The sequence below is a fragment of the Lacerta agilis genome, chromosome 1 (assembly GCF_009819535.1).
Source record: "Lacerta agilis isolate rLacAgi1 chromosome 1, rLacAgi1.pri, whole genome shotgun sequence".
Classification (NCBI taxonomy): domain Eukaryota; kingdom Metazoa; phylum Chordata; class Lepidosauria; order Squamata; family Lacertidae; genus Lacerta; species Lacerta agilis.
In genome coordinates this window covers 79417417-79442303 of record NC_046312.1, presented here as the reverse complement: position 1 = coordinate 79442303, position 24887 = coordinate 79417417, and the positions used below count along the sequence as shown (strand labels likewise).

Here is a 24887-nt window from a genome sequence, read left to right as displayed (position 1 = left end):
CAATATACCGGTAACATTTATAGACAAAGGAAATCTGTAACACATTTAAGTCAGTTGCGAAAACATCTTAAGTAGCATTCAAACCTGTGATCATTTGGAAATCTGGAATAGATTAGGTCCCAATTCTCTTCATCTAGATTCTAGAAATACCCACCCTGCGATCTCTGCTGAAAATGCAGAGGGTGCAATACAGATACCGGTAACTAGCTTGCATGTGGCTGAAAGTATTGGAATTTAAATGTTTGGGGTGTCTTGTTGCTGCAGCTGCTTAAACCCTGTTTATTTTGTTGACACTTTGTTTTCCTAACTTTCTTTGGACTGTGCTCACTAAAACTCAAGTACTGTAGTATAATATTTGGATTATATTTTTAAAAACAAAATAAAAGATAACTTATTTTCCTGTATTTTATATTGATATTGAACAAACAAAGGAATTACATTGTTCTGAAGAGTACAGTGTTGAATTAGAACAGGAGAGACCCAGGTTCAAATCCCCACTCAGCCATGAAGTTTAGTGGAAATTCACTGATCACCTTCTTTCAGGCTAACCTACCTAACAGGGTTGCTGCAAGAATAAAATGCATGGTGGGAAACACCACATGTTTCATCCTGAGCTCCTTGGAGAAAGATGTAATAAACACAAGTAAATGCAGATTTTCCTCAATTTTTTTGAAGAAGTGAACTCTACAGTTATAGAATTCTGTACAGAATTATACAATTTTACTTTAGGTTCAACTTGGGAATCCTACAAACAATCCTTTATTCCTTAGTAGGTTCTGTTCAACTTTTCAGGGATAATTGTAATGAGCCTCTTCAAACACATGCAGAAGAAGGACCCTACCAGCAGATGTCAGTGTAATAAATAGCACAGCCAATCTAGGACTTTATTTCCAGGGAAAATGATGACAAAGAGGTTGCCATATTTATGATTCTAGACATAACTTACCATCTGATATACAGAAATGATGCTGCTAATACCATGAGAAGGGACTGTTCCAAGCAGCTGCATACAATGGAACAGGTTCTGACCTGAGCTAAAAAACAGAACTTGCTAAAAAAAAACTTCCATGCCTACCTCCTACAATTTTGGGTGTGTGTGTGCAAAGGCAATGTAGACTATTGTAGTTCCCTTGTTGTTCAGATAAGTGAGGAAGCCTAGCCTATCTTGATATGGATGAGTTTATTCCTGTCAAGAGGCTGCCTTGTAATATGGGTCGTTTCCCTGTAATTCTCTTCTTTGGCCAGAAGTAGTTGTTGGTGCATAAACTGAATCTTTGTTTGATGCTCTCAAACCCTAAGTTCAGGACTTTGTGGTCATCACTGACACCAACAAAGGCATTGGGCACCACAGAACTCTACATCTTATTAGGCATCTTTTGTTTATATAAGAAATTGTGGTGTGTCTGCAAGCCCTCCTTTTATAATTGGTTGAGCTACCATGATGTCATGGAACAGAAATGGACATGCTAACTGTTGTGGTAAAAAGAGCTTAAGAGGTACCGGTAAGTGAGGTAAGGACGGGGAGGGGCAGGAAAGAGTGGCTTAAATAATTATCTATCTAAGAATTTTGTATACCACCCATTGCCACCAGGTCCTAGAGTAGGTAACATGAATAATGTAATAAAAACAAAGGTAAAAAAAAAAGGTAGTGAGGCTGAGAAACACAAGGAAGTATTGTGGGATGGGATTAGTGGGTAAATGTATATCAATAACCAGCCAAGAGAGGAAGCATAGAATATGAGCCACTTTTCCATAATAAGAGGGAGTAAACACTGTAGTCCCCCAATTAACTTATTCATAAATTGTGAACTGGGTGAATGGACAACAGAATGGCAGATGAAGTGCAAAATGATGCAAACTGGGACTTCAGCATTCCCACCACAAACTAATGAGTTGTAATTTGGAATGCTTATAGTTCTGATCACCCCACTGAGATCACCGTGGAGGGGAAGGCACAGAAATGGGCAACTGCCCAGGAAGATGGAGTACTGGGCCTATGAAGAAAGAGAGCGTGTAGATTCTGAGTTAAGAAGAAAAGATGGCAATGGTGCCTTGGTGTAGTTAGGATTTGGGTGGGGGCTTAGGCTTTTTTAAATGGATTTTTATTGATTTGGGGGGCAGCTGTCCCCTCATGCCTACGCCCATGAATGGGGGACAGATGGGTATGTGATGATAGACAGAATGTAGAAGAAAACGTTTTTCTTTCAAATCCCTGGAGGAATCCAGTGATTCGGATTGGTAGGAGGCACATGAAGGAACTGCACAACACATACGTAACTTATGGCTTTAATTTGCTAGAAGGTGCTGTGGTGCTCATGAGCATGAGCAAGGGTGAGGAATCGCAGACCTGAGGGTCAAATATTGACATGGAGTCTCTCCCCAGACAGCTCCCTCTCCACCCCGTTACACTCCCCCTCACTGGCACTGCCCCACACCCTCCTCAAGTGCTTCTGCCTGGCTGGAATATGTCCCTGAACCTCTTGCTTGCCCGGAAGAAAGATGGAGAGATGATGTGATGTGCATTTAAACCTCATGGGTTCTGTGGCAACCTTACTACATGCTGGGGGTCAGGGAACCTGAGACAAGTCTCTCCATCATGCCCCTTCTAGAGCGTTTCCCCTGCCCATGACTGGAGTAGAAAGCAGGCTTGGTTGCTGGCAACCTCTTAGCAGAGGCTTAGCCTTCTGGACGTAGCTCCCCCTCCCCCCAGTCTTTGCTAACCCTTGGCTGTGAATGTGATGGGGCCAGATTTAGGTTTGATGAGGCCCTAAACTACTGAAGGTAATGGGGCCCTTTATATGTCCAGCTGTCCTTTGTCAACAACAAATTGTCGCTGTTTTTTGTGTTGCATGGTAATTTATGGACCTAATAGGTATCTAAAGCCATTTGCACATAACAAAATATGTATTTCATCAAAGTAATTGTTGAACTGAAATTCAATTAAGAAGTATATTAATAGCGAAATACAATTAAGAAGAATATTTTTTTGGGGGGGGCCCAAGATAGTGGGGCCCTAAACTATAGCTTGTTTAGCTTATACGTAAATCCGGCAGTGGGTGATGAGGGGGAACTCAAGGCGCCCCCTGCTCCGCTAAATACGGTGCGGCGCTAGGACCCCGCGGCCGCCGGACCGAGCGAGCGCGCCCTGGGAGGCGAGTCCTGCTCAGAACTTGCTGCCCCGGCAAGAGGAGGCAGCGGCTGCTTCTTTTCGCCTCAGCGCAGCGCAGCCGCGACCATGCGCGCCAGGTGAGCGGGGCGAAGCGGAGCGCGGGAATACCGGTGGCCGCGGCTGGGCGGGCGGGAAGGCGGGCTCGGCTTGGCTCTGTGTAACCTGTTGCCCTTTCCCCGCAGGTGTCTCCCGCCACGGCTCCTGCTCGGGCTCTTTGTCTTGTTCGCTGCGCCCGCGTCGCCCCAGCGAGGTAAGGCGGCGAGGCTGACCTCCTGCAGCCCCCCTCGCGGAAAGGACTCTGGGGGGCAAGGGGAAGCCTGCCCCTCCGCCGGTGCCTGGGGGGCGGAGGAGGACGAGGAGGACTCCTCTCAGCCAGCCTGCAGGATGTGCCGCCCGAGGGGGCTTCCCGGGACTCTGCCCTCCGGCGTTGCGCCCCGAGGGGTTGTCAGCGCACAAAGGGCGCCCGGTGCCTCCCGGAGGTCCGGCGAGAAGTTCGCCGCCTGTTCCCATGGGGCGGCTGGGAAGTGGCCGCTCCGCCGCAGCCTCCCTTGGAGGCGCTCTTCCTCTTCCTCCTCCCCCTTTCCAGAAGTTCCTAAAGTCCCTGATAGGGCGCATCATGCCGCTTTTTTGAGCGGCTTCAGGTTGCAGTTCCTAACCCGGTTTACCCGCAAGTAAATCGCATGGAAATAAATAGGGGCTTTGTTCTGAGTAGACATAGTGAGATTCATGGGTGCCAACTTGAATAAAATATTGGGGAGGCCCATCAACTTTGGGGACTCCCGACCCCCTCAAATATTTTAGGGGGGGGGGAGAAGGGATCTCGGCCCCTAGGAGTTGGCTCCTATGATTAGGTTGGAGTTGTCAACACCCCGCTCCATCCTGAATTTATATCCTATATGGTTAGCCAAAATAGTGCACCTGAGGTCCTGAAGGCAAACTTTTCTTGAGTCTACTGCTTGTGCTGGCGAAGCTTGAGCTCCCGTTGCTCTGTCCCTGCTCCTGCCAACCTAGCAGTTTGAAAGCACCAAGTGCAAGTAGATAAATAGGTACCGCTCCGGCGGGAAGGTTAAGGCGTTTCTGTGCGCTGCCCTGGTTCGCCAGAAGCGGCTTAGACATGCTGGCCACATGACCCGGAAGCTCCCTCCGCCAGTAAAGCAAGGTGAGCGCCGCAACCCCAGAGTCGTCCGCGACTGGACCTAATGGTTAATATGCTATACTAGACCAGTGTTTTTCAACCTTTTTTGGGCAAGGGCACACTTGTTTTATGAAAAAAATCATGAGGCACACCACCATTAGAAAATGTTAAAAAATTTAACTCTGTGCCTATATTGACTATATATAAAGTAATTCTCTTGAATAGGAATCAAATAAACACAATTTTTCCCACGGCACACCAGGCAACATCTCGCGGCACACTAGTGTGCCACGGAACAGTGGTTGAAAAACACTGTACTAGACTGATGAATTATTTTCTTTTGGTGCATCTAGAGAGAGGTTCTTGTGATGGTTAATTACTTAAGAGGCTCTGTTAGAATGAGGATTTAAGTTTCTCTTGGTGTAATATTCAACTGATTTTTTTTTTTATGAAAGAAACTGCTTTGGTATAGAATACAAACATTTTTAAAACTGTGGCACAGAAAGAGCCTGCTTCTCTGGGATGCTTTACTCCATGAAAGGTGTGTTCTGACTAACACTAACTGCACAGGGGCATGCCCTGCTTTGTATGGGTTTTCAAGATTTAAAGTTGTTCCTCTCAGTCTTGCAAAACAAACACAAACTTGGCTAAATGCAGTTCTCTGCAGCAGACTGTGCTCAGTTAAGGATTTGCCCAGAATCTGCTTCCTATCAGGCTTGGAGAAGACACTTCACCCCGCCTCCATATCATTCAGAGTATGAAAATGTATTTTTTATGCGATATGCTGATCATAAGTTTCCCTCTAATGCCTTCAATCAGGAAATAAGTATATTAATTAGTTTACATAATGGGTTTTAATGTATCTTAAGACAAAGTCATGAGAGTCTTGTTTAAAATGCCTTTTCTGCATTCCCCACCTCTGTAATGTGAATTTAAAACTTATCTTGGTTAGATATTATATACATTTTGACTTTGGAATTGGTTCTTTTCTGCTTTCTGTCTTGTATTACTAGCATTTGCAAGTGACACATTCCAGACTAAAAGGCATTCTTAGCATCACTTGTGAAACCCTTAAGTCTTAGGAAGTGGCCCTGAGGCTATAGCTCATAAGATGCTTTGCTTGTGCAAGTTCCATTGAAATGCTAGTTAAAATTATCTGTGCAGAGGAGCTTCCTGTGTTTCAGCTCAATGCACAGCCAGAATTAAAGGAAATGTAACTTGAAAAAGCCAGCATATATGGTGATGGACAAATAAATCGCAGTGCCATTAGATACCCACTTATTCAGATTGCATAGGTGCTGCAGGCTCCCACCATCACCTTAGTCTGTTGGCAAACCAGCACAGCCTAAACTACAAATTTATGTGGACTTGGTGTGTGTTAACTGGGTGTTGGATATGGTTCTGATCCTCCATGTAGATGTGCCATAAAACTGTTTAGAGTTGGGGACTCTGTAGGACTAACATCCAAGGAAGAGTTGTCAGAATAAAGTAAAATGTTTTCTATGTATGTTTTAGGCTAGTACGTATTTGTGCCACTTCTTATTTGTGATGCATGTTGTGTGCAAATGTGCATAGTGACCAGATCTGTTAGGTGATGGGATTCCTCCACCCCTTTTTGCACCTGAAACCTGGCCATACACTGATAACTGGAAACCTAGATTTTAGACCTTTGACAGATGAAATGTGCAATAAGCCATGAGAATATATTTGCTCTACAGCTGTGCAGCATAAGCTGAAAAAAGCTCAGGTGTCCTGGTTGCTAATTTAGTCCTAGAACCCTGCAGAGACACTTAGATATTGATAGTCTTTAAAGGAGTAGAGCAAGGCTAATAAAGTGTTTGTACATTTTAGGCAAATAACCTCTGTATTGTTTTATCCACATAGGAGCTGGTCTGTAAACACTGATGAGAATGTAGTCCATGAAGTCAGTGAGACAACATGAACCTAAGTGTTTGCCAGGCAGGTGTTCTGAGGCACTTTTAAGATTTCTTTTAAAATGCCTTTGGCTATTCATGAATCATGAGCTAATAAAACTCTTGTGTATCTGCACTTTTGGTTAAACTATTAAATGTGAAACATTGTTTGGCTTTAAAGCTCTAGGGTGCTTAAGTGTGATCCACATGTACTGTCTTTGAGTGGAACCTTGAGTGACGCATTCTGTCAACAAATGCACACATTCCATTAGACCCTGCTGGTAGTGGGGAAGGGGAGAGAGACCTCTTTAACACGGCTTAATGGGAGCTTTAGGACTGTTTCATTCTCTGACTTCTAAAGGTAACATCAATTTGATTGAGCCGAAGTGAACATGTTAGGACAAGGAGAGGAAAGTTTGCAGAGGCCAGATGCAGTTTTCCCGCTCTCTTTCCTCCGCGTTTGCAATCTATCCAAGGAAGAAAAAGTGTTGAATGTCACATATTTGTATGGCAGGTTTCATTAATACAAATGATAAGCTCCTGGTGCTGACATTGTTGTGCAGCTGTTTTCTGCTGCATTGCCCTCCTCAGAGTTTAACAAGAAACCACCCTGGAGCCGAGCTGGTCATCTTTTAAGGACACATCTCTTCAGGACTGAAACTTCTCTGCTTTGGAAAGAAAACATTCATATTAAGTTTCCCATTGGTTTGCAGAGACTTAAGGTCAGGGATGTGCAACCAGAGTCTAGGTGTTCCTGGGCTACTAATTTTCATCATCCCTAGCTGGCTGAGTTCAACAGAACTTGAAGGGTCAGAGGTTCATCAGCCCTGCTGTATGTGGTTTCCATGACAGGTACCCTTTAATGCAGAGTGTGTTCATGGCTCCTTTGTATATAGTAAGTTCCACATGAGCCTCTTGAATTAAAACCAGCAACTTCATGGATGTATGCCCCATTCACAATTCTAGCTTATGATATGGAATTATTGGAGAGTATATAATGCAGATGAGTGTGTGCTCCCCCGTTTTATATTAAGCCAACTGTAGAAGTTACTTGCTGGTGAGCACATTATTCATATCCTCTGACATATCAGTGTGTGAATTGACTGTCAATATTCAACTTAAAGAAGGAGGCTCTGTCTCTTAAGACAATGTGGATGAAACAAAGAGAAAAGGTGTTAAGATCAAATCAGTTGAAGAGAAAGGTTAGTGACCCTATGAACAAATCCTGGAGATGCTATGGTATACTATGGGACTATTGCTGAATTTGGATCTAGTTATTATTATTTATTAAATTTGTATACCACTCTTCATCCAAAGATCAAAGAACAGTTCACAATATAAAAATGCAACATGAGAACACAAAATACAAAATCAAAACTAAACAAAACGAATTCCCCCTCCCACAAACACATTTAAAAGGCTATTGAATGTTAATCATCCCAAGGCCTGGTTATAGAGAAACATTTTTGCCTGTCTCCTAAAGATGCCTTACATACAATTCCACCAACATTCTGCTTGCTGTAATTTGGTATCTTCTGAAGCTTATATGGGTGCAATGTTTCAGACAAATTCTAGACTGACATGATTCATGTGGGAATCAGAGAATTATCTGAAAGTGCTCTAAGGAGATCCATCACTAAACAAAGAAGGAGTTGTGGGTTAACTTGCACTTTTTGGACAAACAATGAGATAAAAAGGAGCTTAATGTTTTGATGTCTGTGTTGTAAAGTGCCCTGGGATCTCAGCTGATGAAGGGTAGCAAGATAAGAGCCTATCCAGATCAGTATTCTGCTCAATACTGATTTGCTGAAAAATTGTGGTGTAATTGAACTGTTTATGTTCTTCATATACTTTTTATTATTATTTAAAGGGCATTGGATGTGAATATGTGCAGCATTTGATATTTAATCAATCTGCCTCCAAATGCACTTTTGGATTTGCCTAAGGCATTGGCCACTGGCATCTTGTTTCTCAACAGGATAAAATTAAATTATCCTAAATGGCTCCTGAGAGATTTTGATGTGTGCAATATGAGCTATACTTTTGAAATGGTGACATTCTGAGTGTTGCACTTTATGCAGTCTCAAGATTCATGTAAAATCAATGAAAAAACCAGTATACCGGTAGTTCCTTCTGTATTGCTGTGAAACTGTGCAATTTGCATTGACAGTCCGCAGAAATATGCTCTGAATAGACTATAAAGGGCAGCTACAAAATGCCTGGTTGGTGATGTAATGGTCACCTTGTCAGTAGACTCTTGTGTACATACACACAGAGTGACATTCCTTTTGCTATTCTCCATGCATTGTACCTTTGTTCATATTTGTGTAATTATTACCAAATATGAAAGAGAAGATTGAAATGTGATTTAGTGGTAAAAGCCTAATTGTGTGGAGCTTTTCTGGGGTGCTATATCTTTTTAATAAGTTCTTGCACGTCTTCTAATGCAAGGATGTGTTGTATTGAGCCACCCCCCGTACTAACTAATTAGTAGACATCTATTCTGTTCCTACTCTGTAGTTCTTGCAGACAGTCCTGTGTTTTCCCTACTGTGGTCTCTCTCTGCCAGCAATGGGTTGTATCTAACAGTGTCTCTCAGCTGACAAAAGGCATTTTGATCCAGCAAAGGTTCCACCAGTGGAGCCAGGAGGGCAGAAACTTTCACTGCTTCCCTCCCTACAGCCCCTCACCCCCCATCTGCTCCGGAGTGTTGGGAACAGGATGGGATTTGGGCGTTATTTTTTTGGGGGGGGGTGATTGTTAGAAGGAAGGAGAATGGGTGAAAATTGCCTCTCTCCCTGTTCCTCTGATGCAAGACGGTGCTGGAAAGCATACTTGGTAAATGCCTGGGAGCTATCCTTCTGGACTGGTTCATGGTGGATGTTGTGGACATGAGCTTCTGGCTAGACATAATGGGCAAGAGTCAACTAATGAGTCTTGTCAGTGGAAGCCCTGTGTGCAAGGACTTCCACATGCACAAGAGAACTCTCCATCCTCCATACTAGCTCTGGGGAGAGTCAGGAGAACACTTGAAGAGTGCATGGTGGTGGGGAGGAGAGAGGGGATTGTTTTGTCTGGCATACCAAAATGAGGAGAGATGTTGAATTCCTCCCATTGTCTCTCTCTGTGTGGGACTGTCTCATCTGGCTTTCTAATGTGGAACTGTTATTTCCACAAACCAAAAGCACAGAGCACTAAATGGCTCTTTAGCGTTTTCAGCACTTAGAAAAGCACATGTGTGAAGATCAGAAATACCTCACATTCCTGATGCTGAATGTGAAGAACCCTCATGCAAAGACTTTTTAATGTTAGTGTTACCTAGCAGGTTAATCCCTTCCAGTTGTATATCACCTGCATACTAGAAAGTGCAAACAAGTACAAAATGATGCTCATTGGGGCAAAAAAAAATATCCTATCTTCACATATATACTGATAGGATCTGGACTGGTGGTAACTGACCAGGAAAGAGATCTTGTAGATAGCTGAATGAAAATGTTTACCCAGCATGTGGCAGCTGTGAGGAAAGTGAATTCCATGTTGGGGATAATTAGGAAAGGGAATGAAAATAAAACAGACAACATTACAATGTATTTATACTAATCTATGGTGCAACCACACTTGGAATACTATAAATAGTTAGGATGGCTGTGCTTCCAAAAAAGAGCAACCAAAGTAATAGCTTTGCTAAGAGGAAAAGGGAAATTCACAATTTTGGGGCCTTTTTAGTTTAGGAAAGGGAGGACATAATAAATATAAATTTATATATAGTATGGGGATAGTGGATAAGGAAAATGCCCCTCTTTCCCCCATAATGCCAGAACCCCATAATGCTAGAAGTTGAATGTTGGGAGGTTCTGGACAGACCAAAACAAAGTGCTTCACACAGTTCGTAGTAAAACCATGGAATTTGCTTTTACAAGATGTAGTGATGACCACCAACTTGACTGACTTTAAAAGGGGATTAGACAAATTTACAAGACTATAAATGGCTTTTAGTGATGATGGCAGTATATATTACCTTCCAGTAATCGGAGGTAGTATGCCTCTGAACACCAATTTCTGGGGTTCATGGGAGGGAGAGTGCTATTGCACTCATGTTTTGCTTGTGGGTTTCCAATAAGCATCTTGTTGCCCACTCTGAGAACAAGATGCTTTGTTAGTTAAACCAGCCATCCCCAGTGTAGTGCCCTCCTGATGTTTTGGACTACATCCCAGCAAGCATGGCCAATGGTCAGGGATGATGGGAGTCATGGTTCAAGGCGTTTGTCATAAAGACAAAAGGAGTTACTGCCATGAATGCTGCCTTGTGCTCATTGGAGGAGGAGTAAGATGCAAACACAATAGAAGAATATTTGAAATGATCCGACATTGGGTCAAGGAAGGTCAATAACAAGTTTTGCCTAAGTCAGGTGAGTTAATAATCATAACTTGCTAGAAGAGGCTACCTTCTCACTTGCATCCCATTATAGCATCTGCAGTATTGTCCAAAAGCACCAATATGACATGTGACTCTTGTGCTTGTGGTGAGTTCCATTATCAAACATAGGTTTTTACAACTATGCAGAAGGATTTCTGCACATTCTGCTGTCAAACAGATTGATGATTATGCTGGGAAGGCTATTCTGGGGGACAGAGGGCAGAATAAATGTAGAAGAGGGCATAAGTTCACAAGCTTTGAGAAATGCTGCTTTAATGTCCATGCTGCGATGTTTGCAATGTTTGAATATTGGCATGGAAATCCATGCAGAAATTGACTGGAACTTGTTGGCCTTTTAGTTCCATGATTGGTTCCATGGAAAGTAAATACCTGACTTGTTATCTCCTCTCTCTGCTTATTACCACTGTGCTTCTTTCTTTATCTACAAGTGTTTCCTCCCTCAAGACATCCCGTCCCTTGAAGATTATCAGAATCTTCCATTGGGCTTTGTGGGAGGTAGTAGCACTAATCTGGGGAGGGAGGGATTTGTTCTTTTCTTTGGCATTGAAATTAACTTTTTAAAGGATGCATGTGCACTGACTGTTCTGACTGTTCCGATGGCACAAATTACCGGTAAAAGAAATTAGCAAACTGCCATGTTATGTTCTCCTATCCTAGATTGGTTGTTTTTGGCAGAAACAAGCAGCTTATTTTTATATTGGCCAAAGAAATAACAGTTTGCTTTTTGATGTTCATATTAGATTAATAACCTGAAACCTGACCTATAAGTGAAGCTTGCCACTAATACGTATTGCTATTTTTTCAGGTTTTAAAGTCACAGTTGATATGTTTGTGTTGGTGTGTGTATATATATGTGTGTGTGTGTGTGTGTGTGTGTGTGTGTGTGTGTGCTGCGTCCTCTTTTTATGATTGCTGCATTGTATGGAAGTTTAGGTTCTGCAAGTTCATCCTGTCTTGCTTGCATGGTGAAATTATGGTGTGGGAGCCTAGTTGTCTGAAGTTTTCAGATGTCGCTTTAGGTCCATATAATAAAGCTGTTCAGTATACCAGTTGAGAATAGTGGATATTGTAGTTTTAAAGAGATATCCTAGAATGGCAGGCTTGCTTCACAATGGGATAACCACATCACATGCCCAAAGCATGGAGGACACCTAATGGGCAAACCATGGTCAAGGATGATTGGAATTGCCACATCTAGTCCAGCAACATCTAGAGGGCGAAATGTTTGGTTACTCTGGAATTGGGTATTAGTGTAACTTCATGGCCTTACACAAGAAGCAAGCAGTGTGTGCTGCAGGCTTTAGTAATTGTCCCTTTTGACAAATTGGTTTATGTTTGATAGATATAGCTGCCCATAATAAGAGTCACTTTTGTTTGCTTTTACTGTGTCAGCCCGTCACCAAATAATTCCAGATCATAGTCTGCCTAGTGCTGTATTTAGAAGGCTTAACTATGATTTATGCATTTGCCTTTTCTTTGAAAACTCTCATGGTTCTTTCCCTGTAGCTGTCATAGCATATAAAAGAGTCCTGAACTCCCTCTCTTGATTACAAAGTAGAGAGGAATCTTAACCAGATAACATTCCTAGCATCTCCCTCATCTCAGCCTTCCATACAATAAAATAGTACCCGGTGAACTCCAAGCCCTAAATGCCTGTAGTGAGAGATAAAAGCAAGCTGCATGTTAAAATATAGGTAATAGAAAAAGTGGTTCTAGTTTTCAGTATCTAAAGTCACATTACCTTGCTAGCTTGCTCTGGGACCGTTTGCCAGCTGATACATAAATATCCATGCATTAGAATTTATTTCTTTTACCTACCTTCCTGATTCCCACCCTCCCTCATGATTACATAGTATTCACCTCCTGTCCCTTTTCAGCTGTTTGGTTTGTATTATTGCAAAGATTTCCAACAGCAGAGAATTTTGACTGGAAAATATTGGGAAGCAGGTAGTATGTATCTCCAAAAGTCCTCAGAGTACTGTCTATAACATGGGTAGATAAAACTCCTAATTATGTAAACGTAGCAAGCAACTTCTGAGAATCTGAGTGTGAATTTGGGCCTGGGGATAAGGTGGGGTAGGGAGATGTGTCTTCTACCGTACCTGCCATCCAATTGTAGCTAAGGAACAATGCCATGCAATGTTTCTGGTAGTGGGGGACCAGGCAGTGCTGGAGCAGGATGCATCATTCTCCCTGCAGGAATGTTATCTCCATTCTCTGCCCCTCCCTGTCTGGTGTAACTAGAGTGAGAATGGCTCAAAATGAGTACCTGCACATTTTGGGTGGGGTAAGAATAGGTGGACTGATGGAATGCAGCAGCAATGCATCCCACCTTGTGAAATGACCTGGATTACAATTGCAGTTAATGACAGAGGCAAAAAGGTCTGATTCCCCCATCTATAAATTTATTAAAAGTAGAATATATATACCGGTAATAGCAAAATGTTGTAGGCAGACAACAATTGCCTTACGATTTCTCTTTCCGACTATCCTTCTTTTTTCTATTTTTCCTAATAAAATTTTCCCTGATCTGTCTAAGACATCATAGATGTGCTATGCATCCTTTACCATGCTTATTTCAAATGCAGGCATACAGATTGGAAGAGGTTTTGTTTAACTGGTTAAAGTAGACAATTTTCTTTGAAATACAGTAATACATTTTGATCTGTTCTGTCAGTTGCTTTCAGTTTTCTTGCATTCTGTGCAAATACTTCAGGAACAGGACAGAGGTGAAGCTGAGCAAACCTAAGAGGTACTTTAACAGTGCTGACTTTCTGCTCAAACAAGCTTAAGGACCTGCTGGTTTAAGAGCTCAATAAAAGCTAACAAGCTCACTTGCTGTGTTTGCCAAACAAGGCAAAATACTTAGTTTTATGGATCTCATATTCTGAAGTAGTAAGAAGGAAACAAACTCAGGGAAAGGGGCAGAGGAGCCATCTATTTAGGGCAAATAATGTACTAATATTGTGAACAGACACCTGATACGGACATTTGGAAAGCTTGTATATACAGTGGTACCTCTGGATGCAAACGGGATCCGTTCCGGAGCCCCATTCACATCATGAGCAGTCCGCAACTTGAAGCGCTGCGTCTGCGCATGTGCACGACGCAATTCGGTGCTTCTGCGCATGCGTGTGATGTCATTTGATGCGTCTGCGCATGTGCGAACCGCCGAACCCGGAAGTAACCCGTTCCAGTACTTCCGGGTTCGATGCGTTCGTATCCCGTGACGAAAGCAACATGCAGCGTTTACAACACAAGGTATGACTGTATTCTAGTATGTAATCAGTTTGGGATTATTCTCACCATGTCTTAGGTGAAGCGAGAAGCATAGTACTGTATATGGATGTATAATCAGATAATATGGAAAGAACTGAGTGACTGGAGGGGGAACAGCTTCATTTTGGGCTTATGTCAAAACAAATCATTTTGGGTAATAAAGTGGCAAGTCACTTTTTATCATCTTAATGTAGGAGGCAATCACAACCACACTTGTAGAATTTGCTTCATGTCTGTGAGGCATGATATTAATCTATCCACAAGACAGATAGAAAGTCTTGACTAAACAGTGCAATCATAAACATATTAACACCAAAACAGTGGGTGGAATTCAGCATCATGCTATTCCAGTCATTCTGTCAGCGCAAGCATTTCTCTTGCCAGAGAGAATGACCCCCCACTCCTCTCCCCATGCTGTTCTTGGGTTCTCCCAATCCCCCCCCCCCCCGATTTGGTGTGGGTGGAGAAGGAGAGCACGAGGCATCAGGTTAGTTGAATCCAGCCCAAAGTATTACCGGTAAGAGGACTGGGTTTGCAGGACTTGTAGAAAAAAGCTAGATTCTCAGATGGATGTGAGCACATGTTTAGTAGGGTAGGTTTTCTTTTCTTCTTTTTCACTATCAATTCCTGATGCAGCTGCTTATCATTTGCTTTTTTGCTTTTAAAAGGTACTAAGAATCACTTCACATGCAGCAAAGTCTGTGTGTGCTTGACTGAGAGTCTGAGACAACACTGAATTGAGTGGAATCTGCAGCTGCCAGAGTTGCAAGGGTTGTGTGTTTCATGTGATCTAGGAGCATGACTTCCATGCCACTTATATTGATGACCAAAATTACGTGTTGGTAGGAGCCAGATTCTCATGCAAGTCAGCTCCTGTTTTGATACATACAGTGATGTAGCTTCCTTGATCTGTTTTACCTCACAGGGTGGGACTTCCCATTTGTTTTTGCGCTGTCTATATCTGTTAATGGAAGGGATAAAGAGGTTATGGAAAGCTCTTGCTAGATCAGACTAAAGGCCCACGTAGTCTAGCGTCCTGTTCTTGTGGTTGTCAGCCAGATGCCTAAGGGGCACCCAACAAGGTGGCGTTGAGACTTGCAGAATACTGGCTGAAGGCTGATTGAAGGGCATATGCTTAAAAATGGGTTATGCGTGGCACTTAATTTCTATTAAAATGCCTCAGTGGGAAGAACTTGGTCCATTTAGTAATTCATTTCTTTTCAGAAATTCCATTTTGGCAGCAGCTGGACATCAGTTTTAATAGTTGATGGCCAACCAGGTCTGTCTGTCTGTCTGGCCATGAATCATGGGAAGACTTATACATCAGTTTTAATAGTTGATGGCCAACCAGGTCTGTCTGTCTGTCTGGCCATGAATCATGGGAAGACTTATCTTCTCTAAGATTAGGCAAATGTAGTGCAAATTTCAGGGAAGAATATATGATGGGAAAGCTAGGCTAATTATTGGCAAGGCAGCATTGAGAGAGGACAGACTTAATTGTAACCCTTTTTGGGGGGGAGTAGAGGGGGGTAAGAGGTATTGTGAAACACTCTGCTTCTCTAGAAATAATGCACCAGACTAAAGTATCAGCACTTTCCAAACATTTACTTTCTTCACATTATACTAAAATTCAGGATCATCCAATGAGATTGATTATCAGTAGGTTCAGGACAGACAAAAGAATGAAGGGATGAAGCATGCAAACTGGGCAGCTTATGGCAGGGCGGGGGGGGGGGAGAAAGAATTTTCACTAAGGTGCATTTCCCCCCTCTGTATGTAGAATCTGAAACTTCTTGGTGGTGCAGAATCTGAGAATGAAAATGCATAGCCCAGGAGGATACTGGGATGGTGCTTATAGTGATCTGATAGAAAAGCAAATGTCTGATAAACTGGAGTGAATCTATGTGCAAATAAAACCAGGGGCAGCTGGTGTGGTGGGGGTGCCACAGAACCCCTCTCCTGACAGTGGCTTACCTGGTTGTGTTGGGGCAAGGCAGCAGTGAAGTTGGGACAGTGTGGGTGAACCAGCTGGAGCTTTACTGAAAAAAACTCTAGGGCCTGCTCCACATAATGCCAACAGAAGTTAACTGTGTGTCCACTTTATGGTACTGTGAATGTGGCTGAGGCTAATCTTCCCAGCCACATTTGTTTGTTTTGCAAATCATCTTCTCTCCTTCAAATGATGCACTGCATATCGAAGGCTCATCTGTTGAATATTCTGCCCCTACTTTTAAAAACCTGTAAAGCAGACCTTTGGACCATGTTGGAAATTAATTTTCAGAAACAGCACCTGGACATGATGGGGAAAGAACGGACTCTTCCTTTATCCTGGATCGTGTGTGTGGCATGACGCTGTTGGTGAATGCTATGCAATTTAGCCATTAGAGAGTTTAATATGCCACTTAATTTCTCCATCCTTTCCACTCCCTTTTAAGTTTCTTTAACTGCCGTTTTTCCTGTGTGCACACCAAATTCTTTTTAGACTAATCTGTTTTTAATGGTTTAGGGGGATTACATTTTAAAGAGCAGTTTCAAAGGGTTTGTCTGTTCTTTTTTTAAAAAAATTGAGCGCTTACCAAGAAAGGAATTACAATTGGCATTTCAAGAGAGTTCAAAGTGATAAGGGAGACATCTGTGATTAAACATTGGATACATATCAGTGGCCCAAAGCTGTGAGATTAATAAAATGATCCTTAAGTATATCTGATGGCAAATATTTTCGTATCTGTTTATTCTCATTTTATACAACTTTATTCCAGCCAATGGATTGTCAACCCCTCTTTTTTGAGGTGTGTGTGGGATACATGCAATATTTACTGCATGAAATGTGTTTTGTTTAACTTGGAATACAGTAATTTCTTCTCATCCACACAGCTGCATACTTATGACGGGTTCCTCTACCTTTCCAGCTATTGACTAGGTGTTAGTAGGTAGTAAGAATACTGCAAAATACTTGTTTTATTACCTGGATTTGGTGGTCTGTGCATGACTGTGATGGTGATCCAGTTGTGGATCATATAGCCCATGGCTGAACAACTTTATATGGATGCCTAGCTCTGGATGCTGCTTCTGGAGAGGTCTGCTGGAAGCCCCCAACAAAAAAATAACTAGTTGCATGTAAAAACTGGCCTTTTGAATGGAGTGAAGAATTACTAAATGAACTGTTGCTGCATATAGACATATGGCTATTCCAGAGGCAACTCCCCAAAAGGACTAGTTTAGGAGAGCAAAGAGGTAGCAAAGGCCAGTATTATGAGAGCAAGGATTGTTATGCTCATTAAAAACAAATATACTGTGACTGACAGTTGGGAGAGTAATGAGTGGAGTGCTGGCTACCCCTGAAATCATCCCTGACCTATTTCCACGATGTACTGTTACTAAGCTTGTTCACTATTGCTTATCCTCCTGCTAAGGAATTCCAGGATTCCCAGAAACACAATTTGAAAACCTTTGCTCTGATTTCTGCCATCGGGTTAGTGCAGGGCAAATTTCACCCTCATCTTACTATAATATTCTCTGGTATGAGTGTGTGGAAAATAATAGCTATTGATTATTCCAGCAGGCTTCTCAATTTCCTGGTGAAGCTGGTGCCCTCGGCATATTTTGGATAAGCTAATTTATGGGACAGCTCTTATACTTGACTATGGGTGCTCACATTTGTAAATTGTAGCTGCTTGCATTTTTTTGTTTTGTTTGTTTGTTTCTTGTGATTGTCAGAATGGGTTCCCATCAACATAGGAGAGATTTAAGTTGTGCTAGTGACAAAAATACTTTTCTCCACTGTGGGAGAGAGATGGCTTCTGATCCTATTTGTGTAGCAGAGGGACAACACAGTGGCAGGTCCAGATTCCAATGCTAGTGACCCAGAAATAGTCTCCTTGTTGTACAGTATGACCCATGAGAACAAGGCTTGTGAAATTATTCTTAACGAGGATGACTCATAACATGAGCCCAAGAACAGAGACTGACCTTGGGATGGGAATGTGCAGAAATTGTGGTTAGAGGAACACTTCTTTCTCGCTGCTAAAAGTGAAGCAGAGAGGCTCTGGAATTTCTGAAATGCATCCATGTAATGAGCATAAATACAGTGAGGCTGCATCTTGTGGAGACCTTAGCCTTGTTCTTACAAACATGCCATTTATCGAGCGGTTACTTTTGTGATAGCTCATTCCCACTTGCCCTCATATCTCCTCTGGCATAATTCTCAGTGCAATCGGCTTACAAATGCAACTGAAGTTCATCAAGGACTGTGTTGGAAGAGTAAAATGTGAATTGACTCTGAATGGAGGTTTGAAACTGGGCTTCCTACATCCAAGCCCAGGAGGCCTCTTGGACTGGGACTATTCCAAGGAAATTGCTAATTTGTGGTCCAGTGTGAGTCATGCTCTTTCATTCTTGCAGCATTTTTATTGCAGCTGATGCTTCAAGGATGTGGAACTCAGGGTACTACTGCAGCATATTCAGCCTTTTAAATGAAGCTTTCCTTGTCCTATCTGGTGAGAGCATACATGATGATCATTATTGGAACATGTTTGGATGTTCATTGTAAGAATCCTGTAGCAGGGGGCTACTTACGAGGGCATCTAATTTAAAAAAAGCATAGCTCTAGTCAAGTCAGTAACAAATGTTAAATGGATTATGGACAATGGTAAACAGCTGCTTGTTCCTCTCCTGGTGGCCTCAGCGATAGTAACTGGTAGCTATTGGGGGTGGTGGTGGTGTCTCTCAGCTGGAGCTCTATCCTCCCTTTCCTCCTTTGCAGAATTTGAAATTCACCAGGCCAGGCACCAGGCACATTTCGCACCTGGCTATCAGCCACTTGTGACCAAGTGACAATGTCTGGGTGCCAGAATGGTGTCTGATGTCTCCACCATCTGGAGGTGCATGCCTGGGGATCCTTGGAACTTGACTGTTTTCACACACTAGCAGCGCATTCTGTAGAATTGTGTTTTATCTACACAACCATAAGGAATTTCAGGAACCAAAAATATGTATTGAAAAATACGACTTTTGTGCTGTCTGGCCCAATAATGGCAACTAGGCATTCCATTTTGGTGACTGTATCCCTGGTTTAAATAGCCATTTGGCACCTAGCTTATATGTTTCTAACACTGATCCTCTGTTGTCTGCGGACCTAAAAATATAGTGTCTCACACCTCTGCCCCAGTCTTTATGATGAGGTAGGGATAGGAGGTGTAATGGAACAGAGTGTTAGATGATCTTCATGGTCAGTTCTAACTATGTAATCTATGGACAGTGCAGATTCAGTAACTAGGAAAATCTTGTTTGACACTCCATTCTTTCTTGTTGAGAAATGCTCCCCAGAAATGCTTTTAAGAGCAAGGGGACAGCTTTGACATATTCAGAGGCTAGAGGCAAGTAAGCTGAAGTGTTTGCTGATTATCTCCCGAGTTTACCCAAAAATGCAAAGTGCATTCAGAATGCAAGCTGTATCAGCCTTTATGTCATTATTCAGCTCTCAAGAAACACATTTAATTTACCTGGTATATTATCCCAGATGATTTCATGTTACTATGTCTTCGAGGTTCATGAAGTTGCAGGAACTGGCAGTGAACTGACTGTTCTCATTTAGATTAAGTCTAGGAAAAGAAAGCATTCACTGTAGCAGGTAGTGAAAAAGGAAAGGTGTGCTGGAGGTATTAAGGAGTTTATATTTCACCCCAGGCATTTGACGGACAAAGGCTGTGCTGTTCATGGACTATCTGGTGTCTCACCAGCTGCTAGAATCAACTCTTGTTGGATGCAGCTGCGTTCTTGGAATATTGCTTTCTGACTGCCCTGATCTGGCTATAGATTTTGTTGCCCCTGCCATAATAGAGAAAGGCTAAAAGGTGCCATTGTGGCCTTGATAATTTTTTAAGTAGAACTAATTCTAGGTATGTTTTGTCATCCATAACATGATAGGAACATACTGCCTTATTTATATGCTTGGTCCGTTCAACTCAATATTGTATACACTGACTGGCAGCTGCTCTCAGGTATTTAAGACAGGGTCCATTCCCAGCCCTACCTGAAGATGCTAAGGATGAAACCTGGGGCTATCTGTATGCAAAGCAGAAGCTTTACCACTGAGTTAAGGTCTTTCCAACCAGCCATTTTGAAAAGTCACTGTTTTGAAATGCATTTACTGTAATCTTGTTCTCCCCACCCCTCCGCAACTTGTCTAGCCCATTCTCAACTTTGCAGAGTAGTATACTCAAAGCAGATGAGCCCAGTGGCATTAATAATTTTCTTGAAGTGTATGGAATTTGCCCTTGGAATCCCCCCTTAGTAGAGCTTGGGTAACACTAATATTTTCAAAGGTCAACAGAAGATTTCGCCCAGTATTCTGTATGTAACCACATCATTCTCAGACCTTTAACACAACCATTGTTCTACTCATACAAAACACTTTCTGTACCCATGTAAAAGAAGTCCAAGAAACATTCCTGGTAAATTTATTATTGATCAAAAATTGCTTATTTCCTGTAGCATTGGGTAGGCAAAGCAACTGAAACAGATAAGTAGCAATTCTGTTCGCAAAAACTGCAGATTCAAATGACTTAATGTCCACTTAAACATCCACACGCTTAACAGTATTTCCTAAAACATCCCCATTGTTTGTCTTCTAAATTGCCAAGGACTACTTGATTCATAGCTGTTAAATGTAGGCTTTTATTAGGCTGTTTCCACTGTCTGTTGCAGGGATGGGAAAACTGTGGCCCTCCAGATATTGTTGGATTCCAGTTTCTATCAACCCCAACCAGCATCACCATTGGTCAGAGATAGTTGGAACAACATCTGATTTGCCATGCCTGATCTGTTACCTACACCACCACACATACTCGATGAGCAAAATTTAAACAAATGTCAAATGTAATAAAGAAAACACATAGTGCATCCTGTTAACTTTAACATTTAGTCTAGGCCTTCTCCTTTAAGTTTTCATATTGCAATGGTTCATTATGAGTAATAAAAGTCTACCATAGTGCAATAGCTAGTTTGGCTATTTCTAGGTCTGATTTCACATCAAAGTAAGCTGGAGACACACATAATATAAAAAGAGGTCTTGGTCTCAACTCAGTTTCCAGCAAGTGGGGAGGAGCTTGGTGGATGGGCTTGAATGAACATTCATTGAACTGGTACATTTGCTCTCCAGTTCACTTCAGTGCTGTAGAAGAATGCACAGAAAGTTCACACACGCACACACACAGAGAGAATTAGTAGCTGGAAAGTTCATTTTTAAAAGGAACTAGTTGCAGTTCATCCTTTTACAGAAGAAGTTCATCCACATGCACTTCATTGGGAGGTGGGGAAGATAAAGTATCAGCATACAGAGTATTACGGGTTGGTATGCTGAAGCATAGAGCCCAAAAGTAAACCGGGGGGGGGGGCACATAAGTAACAATATGTCTGACAGACAGAATGTCAACAGGTGGAACTTCTCCATAATTGTATTCCATAGTATAAAAGGTTTCCCCTGTTTAATTTGTGCCAGCCATACAGATGTTAAAAGCACAAGGCATCATCCAACTGTTGCTGTCATCATGGTGTAAAACATACAGATAATAGTTATTGTTCCCCTTTAAATAAAAAAGTAGGAGATCCTCATCACTGATTCCCTGGAACATGCCTGGTGGCACCTTGTCATAAAAACTATGTGAAGGGAAAGCTTGAATGGGGCTTGATAAAGAACCTGAGGAGTAGGTATCTTAGGTAAAATACAATTCCCCCCCTGGCTTTTTGTCCCTTCATGATGCATGGACTTTCTGGCATAAGAAGCAGGCCTTGCTCCCCTGGCCCATAAGACAAAGTGGCCCTTTCTTGTAGGGTTCCTCACTCCTCTTTAAATCGGGTATCCTAGAAATTGGGTAGCTACCCTGGACCTTCAACAACTAACAAACAAGCAGGTATTCAGAGGTTGAAGCATTTCTCATTACTGCATCTCATGTCCATGGAAAAGCTTCGTACACTAATTTTCATCTCATTATGCAGCTGTTAAAGGCATTGGAGCCCTGCCAGGGAAAACACTGACAACATTGTTAATCAGGTGTCTGATAATGCTTGAAGGAAAGTGCCTCTAAATACAGATTATATGACTTTACTTAGTTCTGAGGCAAGAGGTTTCAGATTATTAATTAGCAATCATTGTCAGTGTATGTTAAGTCCACTGACATGGTAGCCAAACCCTTTGTGGTTTGTTTTTTTTTAGGATTATGCAAAGGAGATAATTTCCCCAGGAAATGCAGATAAGGGCACAAAGCAGATATTCACCTTCCAGGACCATTTTGTCAAAGGTTTAACAGTGCATTTACTTATTTATTCACAGGTGGCAGGGCAAAGTATTGTGTGTGTGTGTGTGCACTTAAGGAAACTGTGGGCAAGTGGTTTAGTTTTAAGTGGAATTTCATCCGAAATGTATCCTTTAAAAGCACTTGTGATATGTCCGTCACTCACTGAAAGTAAGCACATGGAGAAGATTTAATTGCTTATTTATACCTTGCTTTCATTTTATTCTCAGTTTGTGAATCAAGGACTTCATGATTTGTACCCCTTCCAATGAATCTTAAGGCCAAACTAGATATGACCTTAATTGTGTGAATGTGATGAATGTCCATGTTACATAAATAGCAGCCAAAGGGAAGGTTACAAGCAGACTAGGGACTGTAGAAAAGGAGGGGGAGTTTAACGCTCTCTCCTAGCCATGGCCAATGGGAACTTCCCTTGAAATGCAAATAACAGCTTCAGAGAAGGAAATTTTGTGTGAACAGTGGCAGAGAGAGAGAGAGAGTGTTGAATTATCCCTCCCCAGCCTCATGGTCCCAAGTCTACTCACTCTTCCTCATGGTTGCCAGTTACATAATAAGAACATGCCCATTAAATGCACCCATGTAATTAATGCCATGCCACTTTCAAGAGAGATGTTTCAAATGTTGGTTCTAGCCAGTTTACAAGATGGGTCTGTAAGCATTTTCCTGTTAGAATTATAGTGTGAAGTGACTCTATATTCCCTCCTCTGACTATTCATTTGTTGAAATCCAGAATACAGTGGTACCTCGGGTTACATACGCTTCAGGTTACATACTCCGCTAACCCAGAAATAACGCTTCAGGTTAAGAACTTTGCTTCAGGATAAGAACAGAAATCATGCTTTGGCGGTGCAGCGGTAGCGGGAGGCTCCATTAGCTACAGCGGTGCTTCAGGTTAAGAACAGTTTCAGGTTAAGAACAAATTAAGTACATAACCAGAGGCACCACTGTATTCAAAAGGGCTTGACCTCGTTGTGCTACTTGATCAAAGTATTCACTTGAAGATACAATGTTTGGTTTGCCTACGTCTTGGTTTGCATACGTTTTGGATTACAAACACGTCAAACCCGGAAGTGCGTGTCCCGGTTTGCAATCTTTTTTTTTGGATCACAACCCATTGTTTTTGGATTACGAACAAATTTTTTTTGGAGGCCCCATTGGCGAAAATGCACCTTGGGTTACAACCTGTTTTGGTTCACAAACATACCTCTGGAACGGATTATGGTTGTAAACCAAGGTACCACTGTACAGTATTCAAAAGACAGCTGGGAACAACTCTAGGCCCAGGCACTGCAACATTCTTTGGCTCTGAGGATACATGTCTTCCTTCTGGTTACTCATATATCCTTGGGGGAAATCTGTTGTATCTGGGATTTGACAAGTCCATATGGACAGCACAGGAATTCTTGATTGTATACTATAGCTTCAGTTGTTTTCCCATGCCCCAGTTATGCTGCATTCTCCATCGTAAATAGCCAGTATGTGGCACAGACTCATGCCTGCACCACACTGACTGAAATACATGCAGTGGAAGGCTGTACTAAGGATCCCATTTAAGATGGCAGTGCTGATGGTCAGAACCTCCCAGTGCCATCCAGCACTTATTGCTAGGTTTGCAGAGCCAGCCAAATACATTTTGGCGCCTGAGGCAAATCACAAAATGCCCTCAGGCACCAAGGAAGAAGGGGCGAGTGAGTGAAGATCTACATCAGGAACAAGTGGGTGGGGAGGAATCAACTCAGACTTGCCTGTTGGTTGAAGTTTAAATAAAAAAAAAAACATTATGGGGGAGGAAGGGGCCCGCTCTGAATCATGCTGGGCAGGTGCATAGCCCGGGAGATCCCAGAGGGCATCCCCCTCACCTCCTCCCTAGGGGGGTCAAGAAGTGGCATGGGGGCCAGGCAGCAGTGGAGGCAGCTGATCTGGCCTCCAAGGAGTGTGTGGCAGCAGCAGTGGGTGATGTATTCCTTGGAGGCTGGATCTGCTGCCCCTGTAGATCCTGCCACCCAAGGCAGTCGTCTGATTGGTGGGTCGGCCCTGAGACTTTGACAACCTGAGCTTTCTCCTTCTAAAGACATACAGTATTGTGATCCAGGACTTTTCATTCCGAAACATGCATCAGCCCTCAAGTTCTTTATTCCATGTTGGATCAACTGTCTTCTTCCACCATTAGTCAGCTTTCACTTTATACAGCTGTCCAGCCTTTCCAAGCCGCAGCATAGGGTGTAGCCCAGCAGGATTTACTGTTAGCCTCTGAAATGCTGAAGTTCTGAGTTTTGATAAAAAGGCAGAAACTCCAGCCCCTGATCCAAGGATGACTGAAATTGAAAGTATGTAGTGATTTTCAAACTACACAACTTACCCAGTTTTAAGTTCTTGGGGCTGCTTGTGTGTGTACTGTAAATATATGTAATATACTAAAGAAGCAGTAAATATATATAATATGCTACAGAAGCAGCAATACATGAAAGTTAGGAATCAGAAACTACAAGCCAACGTTATCTTTTCTTGCCCTTTTTTAGTCACATTGATTTAAAAAAAAAAAAAGTTAATGAAAATGTCAGGGGGAGGCGATTTCCACCACCACCCTGGCAGCACTGGAGGTAATAATCTTCTTTCAGTTCTTTCTTTGCTAATTGAAGAG

The 24887-nt window shown here is 42.3% G+C and overlaps 1 protein-coding gene across 1 annotated transcript in view; it reads left to right on the top strand.

Annotated features, from left to right (window-relative positions):
- Positions 1-3132: 3132 nt before the first annotated feature.
- The window catches only part of COL18A1 (collagen type XVIII alpha 1 chain), a 148952-nt gene continuing 127197 nt past the window's right edge, over positions 3133-24887 (top strand). Inside the window, exons 1-2 of the mRNA XM_033157617.1 lie at positions 3133-3246; positions 3352-3419. Of these exons, the coding sequence (XP_033013508.1) occupies positions 3236-3246; positions 3352-3419 (79 nt within the window). The 5' untranslated portion in view covers positions 3133-3235. The remainder of the gene's footprint in view (positions 3247-3351; positions 3420-24887) is intronic.